Raw genomic sequence first — 7,117 nt, forward strand, 5'->3', positions numbered from 1 at the left:
ATAGCACGTTAAGAACGCTGTCAGCAGTTGGGACCGCGACAGTGTCAGGAGCTCTTTTAAGTACAGACAGTAGCGAACCTTGCGCTACACTACCAACCACGGGAACTACCACGTCGTCAGTCACGCTGCCGGCAGAACATTACTCACGAAAGCTGACTTCTTCAAGCAAGGATACGACACAAGAAACCTCGGCATTATCCAACAACACATCGACCAAAAAAATAGACACGTCTCTCGCTACGTCAACAGCTGAGAAATCAGCAACTGCGTCCCCCGACACGCTGTCAAGCGCGGCAACAAGCACACCGACCGACACACAGAAAACTAAGGCGGTCGAGGATTCGACAAGAACAGCCATTCCGTCGGTCACTGGATTGAGTACATCATCAACAAACAATAATGAAAGGGATTCGTCGGTAGGATCCGCGAAAACTACTTTATCCGAGGAACTAAGTAAGTCTTCGGCCACGGCATCGTCTCACAAGGTTAAAGAGACGACTGAGACCTCTGACGCGCAATCTACTGCTGTGCCGACCGAAAAAAAAAATTCAAAGACGACCACGACGATCGTGTCATCAGCAATCGAGACAGAAACATCGTCAGCCACGACACCAAGTGAGAACGATGAAGAGACCACTACGGGAACAACCAGCTCCGATGAAACATCAGTCGCCGAGACCTCTTCATCATCTATCATATCATCTTCCCACTATTCGAAGAATCGAAAGACAACGCTACATAGAACAAAGTCAGCTCTTCGTGAGAAGGCGACGGCAACAACAGCGGACCTTAGTCAGACGAACTTACCCGCACCGATATGTGGAGATGAAGATGAACTCCCAGGGTATGGAGATATCGTGGGGTGGAGCGTTCAAACAAGCGCAGAACTATGGTGCAACGATGAGTCGTATCAAAGATCGGTAAGTCCGGAGGATAAGTGCTCTCTTGGTGTAGAATGGCTCGGTGGTATAGGCTACGAGTATTCTATCTGTTGGGCAGAGGGATGTGTAGGCGGGGCACAAGACCGGAAAAAGCCACTTGGAGATGATGGCCCATCATGCAAGGATATTATGTTCCGAAACTGGGAGTCATGTAAGTTTTGACAACAGTCGTGACTTTCCTTGATATTTACATATTCACAGGTACTGGTAATGGAGGAGTTGGTGGAGTAACACAGGCGGGCTGCTTGTTGTTCAAGTTTCGAGGTGGGGTAGGGAAGTCACAGGGGTATAAACAGGGGGAAAGATATAGAGAGGGGGAGAAATCTAAACGGGGGTATAAACGGGTTCCATTCTAGAGAACTGCCACACTGTTGTGCGATGTAGAAGTTGGAATCATTTTCGATCGAGCAGATTACTTACTGAACTTGAGTCTGTCAGCTCACAGTCGTGATCGGATTCCTCAGTCGGTAGTTCACCGGGGTTGAGCACGAACGTTCACAATAATTTGCACGTCAGTGATTGGTTCCACGGGCAGCTATCTTTCAACACCACATCACAGCGTGGCTGATGTTGCTTCAGGTCGTGGTGAAAGGTACCTGAGCCTCAGTTGGCATGCCAGGCACGGCTTGTAGCTGCGTCACGCCGCCATGAGTTGAGCCTACTTTGGTGTTAGCTATGGAATTTCTGGGCATTTGGATTCAACCTTTTGTTATGATTAATATAATGTCCTTTGGAGGTTCAATACAAGATCTAGCCCGCTGAGCCTACTTCTGCCTTGTACCTTCAGAAACTCCAACGTGCGGTGGGAGTGTGGTGTATTGCACATCTGCGAGGCTTGACGTTCTAATCGAAGTTTTGCCATTTCGATGATAAGTGGCAAATGGCGCTGCTTCTGTCCAGATATTGTGGGTCTAGTGTAGCCGCTCGAATCGTATCGATAACACCACTGTGAGACTTGGCTGAGCAACTTCCCCGCCTTTTGACCTTGGGATCAGTTCCATCCCTCCTCTACATACGATCGATATTATAGATCTGAACGACCCCATCCGCCAAATCCGTAACACTGAACGGGAGTCGATTCGCGTTTCCCTGTTATCCATCGATAGACTCTCTTCATTCATTCCTTATTTGCCAAAGTCTACAGGGGACGATATGCGGGTCGTTCACCAGCGGAGCCAAGATATCCTTAACGACTACGAAACAACGAAAAAATCTGGTCTTGTTCGACTGTTGAAATGTTATCAAAGGACTTTGAAGATGGCGTAAGTCAGATGGCTTTTATTCGAACTCAACATCCAGAGGTAGAGCTTCGTGGCCGAGGAGCACCAAATTAATGAACTCAAATCGGAGCTGCGGGCCATATAGGAGTTGACCTCAATTCCTCCCCATCACCAAACGGAAGGGATTCCAACGTCCCTTTCCATCTGCGATCGAAGCCTTCGCTATCTTCCTTACAAACCCATACTGGAACAGCTTCAAAATATCAGAAATTTCGGCCTATCCTCTCTGTGAATGAGGTTATCCGCGCATAAAAATGCCTCTCAAACGACTAGATTATCCAATCACCGCGTATTGTCGCTACAGGCTCCATAGGGTCTCCGAGATCTTTGAGTCGGTTTCAACGAAGAATATTCCAGCGGATTGCCGGACGCTGTTGGTTATGTACGTTGCCATCTGCTTCGCTTTTACGAAGGAACTCGAACGAGAAGCGGAGAATCATGCAAATTTTAACTCGTGGTGGATTAATCTTCACTACCCGCACTTGCTGAATTTATATGGACGAGCTCTTTTGGTGTGTGGCAGAATGATTGAGGATTCAAACGGTGACATTCAGTTTTCACTTGATTACTTTGCTAAGCAAGTCGCGTTCGATTTTGGGATGAACGAAACAAGTCTTCGCTCACGAAAGCCGTAAGACCATGCTTCTGGCGGTTGTTACTCCGATTAAAACAGTGTCATGTGCACGGTTACTGGGATTTTTGCTCTTTGATGGTGTTGGATCCGTTACGGTCAATTTGATCAAATGGATAGTGTTCAAAGCAGTGATGATGATGTTGATGATTGCTTGTGCCGGTCATCCGACCGGCCCGGAAGAGGGGTTATCAGACCCCCTTCTGACTAAGGTCAGGATATCAATCTATCAGAGGTTTCGTAATACAGGGTCATCTTCCAACAGATGGCTTAATGTATTCATTCTCCGGGCTCCGGAAAAGCAATGAGAGTGTTCTTAGCTACAAAGAGGCCCGGTGATGAAACTTCTAACACCAAGGTACAGACACTGAGCTGGCAAGTCAACGTATCAGCAAGGCCAGCGCGAATGTATCTCTCTGCCAGATCATCAATGGATGAAAGTGATTAGGTTCATTCAGAAGGAAATAGGGCTGTCACTGAATTATCCGCGCGTGTTCTTGTTTTACGTAGGGTAATATCATTAGAAGGTCGCTTTCAATGTCAAAAGAGGTCAGCCCAGGACACAAGACAATCGTGGCCGCTGGTCGGCACTTTTGCAAAAGGTGAGATGCCATAATCACTTATAAGAGCGAAGATCATAAAGCCAAGGCCGCAGTCAGTCGTTGTACCCCTTACCTTACTTAGTTCTTATTCATATGTACGAGACAACCAGTTCTACTTTTCCATATCGTACTGATTAATAAGAGGCCAGGGATAGCCCAAGCCCCTAGGCATTCATGAGCACTGCGACTTACGCGGCTATCTTTTTGCCTGTGCCATATTGAATATTCTCAACTTTATTGTTAAGAGGAGCTTCAATACCAAGGGGACTGGGGCAGGATGGCTGGTTACTGATGGCAAGGTCCAGGTGGCATTCTTCATCCACACCTAATTTACACACTTGGTCCTGAATATTATATAACACATGGTTCTGCGCAACCCAGCTCGTGGGCTGGGCAATGCAAGATGCGACATAATTCATGCTATTGGCGGCTGAAAGGGGAAGCTTGCCCTCATGGAGCAAATGCTGGCATTCCGAGGCGTGGACAACATCGTAGTTCATGCCGATGCCACCACCCATATGGGGCTCCTCGACGGCAGATTTACCGAAGGCAAGGTAGTTCCAGGCATCGTAGGATATGTCATAGGCTCCCCCGGAAGTGTCGATGCGGAGAAGATGAACCGAGCGGCCCTCGTTGTAGACCCTAACGCAAATGTCGTCACAGCCAACAGAGCCTGGCCAGTACGCGACACGGTTGTTATCGATTTTGCAACCCAAGGACCCCGATGGAGCTGGAGTACTGTTCGTGAGGTGTGATATTTACGATACTGCGAGAATGGCCAGCGACCACGCAACCTGCGAAAGCCAAAATAGTGATAGCGATGGCGGTCAATAATGATCCGAGTCGTTGAAACAGTATGCTTTTTCTAATCGGAACAATAGGTATCGGATTCATGGCAGAGCAACGTACACATGTGGTCCAGATATCGGGAAAGGCTAGTTTTCATTCAGTTTCTTCACTACTTACATACGACGCGGGACGTGTCAAGAACATGTGTTCAAGGGTGCCCACCATGGTTCGTAAAGAGTCTTTCTTATTCGGCCCCGGTTTGAAACAAAAAAGGCCGAAACGGGAGGCTGTTACCCGATCCTGCTAATCTGTCCCATACCTACCGGCATGAATGAGACCCATTGTGGAGGACCGTTGAGACATGATACGGTACCATCTTAGCTAGTCGGCAACCCTTGCTTTGACACTAGCCGGGAGTGGAAATAAGGGTTGCTACGACACCGACGCTGTACATAGTTCCCCAATACATGAGAGACAAAGTTGAATCTCGTATTCGAAGCAGTCTGTATACGAATTTTAACTAATATCCTGGGGAAAAAAACGAATGATTTTCTCCTGATAGGGTCCTCTTAGGGATGATTAGAAACACACGATGGTTTCCAGACGCGGCATTCATTAATGGCTGACACGAACGCCTTCCATAACCACTGCGATAGAATAATTGAAATATCGAATTACGATGTAGACGTAGTCTAAAATATTGCATCCTTTGTGAGCCAAGTTTAGCATACTTCCGCCCCAGTCCCCATTCTGTGCCGCTAAAGCGACACGCATTACTCCTTGTTGGACCTGAGAAAGACACAGATATACCATTGAATACGGTACCAAAAAAAAGACGAAAGGGCCGGTCGCATCTGTAGGTGGTTTTCCAATCATCGACGTGACCCCTTGGTCAATCATGATGTCTCACGCAATCACTAAATACAAATTCCTATTCTTATACCATCCCGCGCCAAAGCTCAGCAATTATAAGCCCAAGGTACTGTGCCATCGGTATCCCGTGTAAGAACAGTACTCGTCTGAGTGTGCGAGCCGCCACAACACATAGGCCAACTTAGAGTTTGGGTTGGATGTCTCGAGCATGATCGCTCGGATGCTTGAACGACTGCATCTTATCGACGAAACTGGCCCATGACTGGTCCGACATGATAGGTGCAGTAGTGTAGGCATCCGCTTCATAGTTTTGCAGCGACTGCAACATGTCGGCCAACACATCATCGTATGCCTCAACTGCGGCGTCCCCGATCGCTTGGAGCACATGGCCGTCGGATGAACAATGTCTGAAGTCCGTACCGACGCACATGTGTTCGTATAGACGGAGGACTTTGGACAGGCCCCTGATTCTCTTGCTGCCTCGTAAGCCATGCGGTGGCCGATTGCCTCAGCTATAGGGCGACAGCAAGGAAGAATATGCTGATTGAATGCCTGGCCTCTGTGTTCACCATATCCACCAATATCCTTGAGTTTGGACCTGGCAGCTTCCATCATTTGCCGTTCACGGCGAGCCAAAACTGTCGTCGGATCTTGTGGCGCCGGAAGGCCGTATTTCCCTCCAAGAAGTTCTGATACCAGTCCTATCAAAAACGGTTAGTTTCAGTCACCGACGTAGGTGAAGTTGAAGATACGCACGTATACACAGGACCAAGGTGTCCCCTTCAGCAATGGCATTACCCTGAAACGTCAATGCTAACTCGCTAATCTGGTTGTACGCAAAAAGGCCTTGCCAACCACATCGCTCCGTAAGCTCATTCAAAATGCGTGAAGCTCGAACAACGGTTGATTTGAAAATGGTGGCAAGGGCATGCCGCGCGAGCGGGCCATGGTCGGCATTCATGAATGCTTTACGGTCCAATGGGCGTATAGTTCAAGGATCTTACCCTGCACCCATCCCTCGATGATTGGACGCTGCTGGGTGCTGAAGCTCATGATTGGTACGCGTGTATGCCCGTCAGGAGCGGTAATTGTTCGTCGTTGGCTGTAAGTACCAGCGATGTGCGTCCCAACCTTGATGGCAGAAACGCCCATGATCGAAAGTGACAACGTCCCTATTGAAACCCGCCAGATCTGGCGGAGAAAATCGGCACGTTCATCTTTCGACTTGGAAATGGAACCGAGGAGGGCATTTCGAGGTAAGCGAACATGCTCGAAAGTTGTGATTGAATGATCTAAGGGCTTAGTTCCGGGCCTCGTAGGCAAGATTCGTGATGTGATCCCCGGTTTCATCTTCTCGGAGCTGCTCAAAGGAACGAGGAAAGGTTTCACCCCGTGACAATTCCCGCCCACCATTAGGCGAGCAAAGACGATTGCTACACGTGGCATTCTACAGTAGGGCGTAGTCGGAGGCATCGCCTTTGCCGCCGCGGTGTTGGGGGTGTGGAGATCGAAGGAGCCATCTGGCTGTAGTGTCGCCCTGGTCTCCAGATTACGTGCGTCCAAGCCGTGGCCAACCTCTGTGAGCATGAATTGGCCGCAGATGTCGAAATTCAATAACTTCTCAACAAGATCTTGAAGGTCAGGGCGGTCTCTGACGAAAGAACTAAGCGTCCCGATGCAGAGGTTCACATGGATGGTCGCGATGATAAATGCCGCCATGTCGCGGGCGGCAATCACTTGATACTGTTAGCATGTTGTCTCGCCTTTCCGGACGGACACTTTCAAACTTACAGTCAAAATGAAAGTTCCAAAACTTTTTGGCTCAAGTGTTGGATATCGTCAAGTGACAAGGCTTCGGAGGATTTGATCAGTCAACATGATCCATGTGTATAATCTCTTTACTCACCAGCATGGCGGCACATTGATTGTGCTCGTTCATAATGCAGGGCGACAACTTCCTGTGATGCAGGCTCTTCGACATCCTTGTCGACATGCAGACAT

General features: G+C 48.6%; 2 protein-coding genes across 2 annotated transcripts; both read right to left on the minus strand.

Annotated features, from left to right (window-relative positions):
• Positions 1–3,642: 3,642 nt before the first annotated feature.
• Positions 3,643–4,348, minus strand: BGZ61DRAFT_501303 (uncharacterized protein; the record flags this gene model as incomplete). The annotated part of the gene is made up of 2 exons (XM_046251686.1): positions 3,643–4,184; positions 4,222–4,348. 2 exons carry the CDS (start codon positions 4,346–4,348, stop codon positions 3,643–3,645), a joined length of 669 nt encoding a protein of 222 aa, XP_046092901.1.
• Positions 4,349–5,297: 949 nt separating this feature from the next.
• Positions 5,298–6,835, minus strand: BGZ61DRAFT_501304 (acyl-CoA dehydrogenase/oxidase; the record flags this gene model as incomplete). The annotated part of the gene is made up of 4 exons (XM_046251687.1): positions 5,298–5,491; positions 5,545–5,817; positions 5,873–6,082; positions 6,121–6,835. 4 exons carry the CDS (start codon positions 6,833–6,835, stop codon positions 5,298–5,300), a joined length of 1,392 nt encoding a protein of 463 aa, XP_046092902.1.
• Positions 6,836–7,117: the final 282 nt, after the last annotated feature.

The sequence above is a fragment of the Ilyonectria robusta genome (genome assembly GCF_021365365.1).
Source record: "Ilyonectria robusta strain PMI_751 chromosome Unknown BGZ61scaffold_163, whole genome shotgun sequence".
In the NCBI taxonomy this organism is placed as follows: domain Eukaryota; kingdom Fungi; phylum Ascomycota; class Sordariomycetes; order Hypocreales; family Nectriaceae; genus Ilyonectria; species Ilyonectria robusta.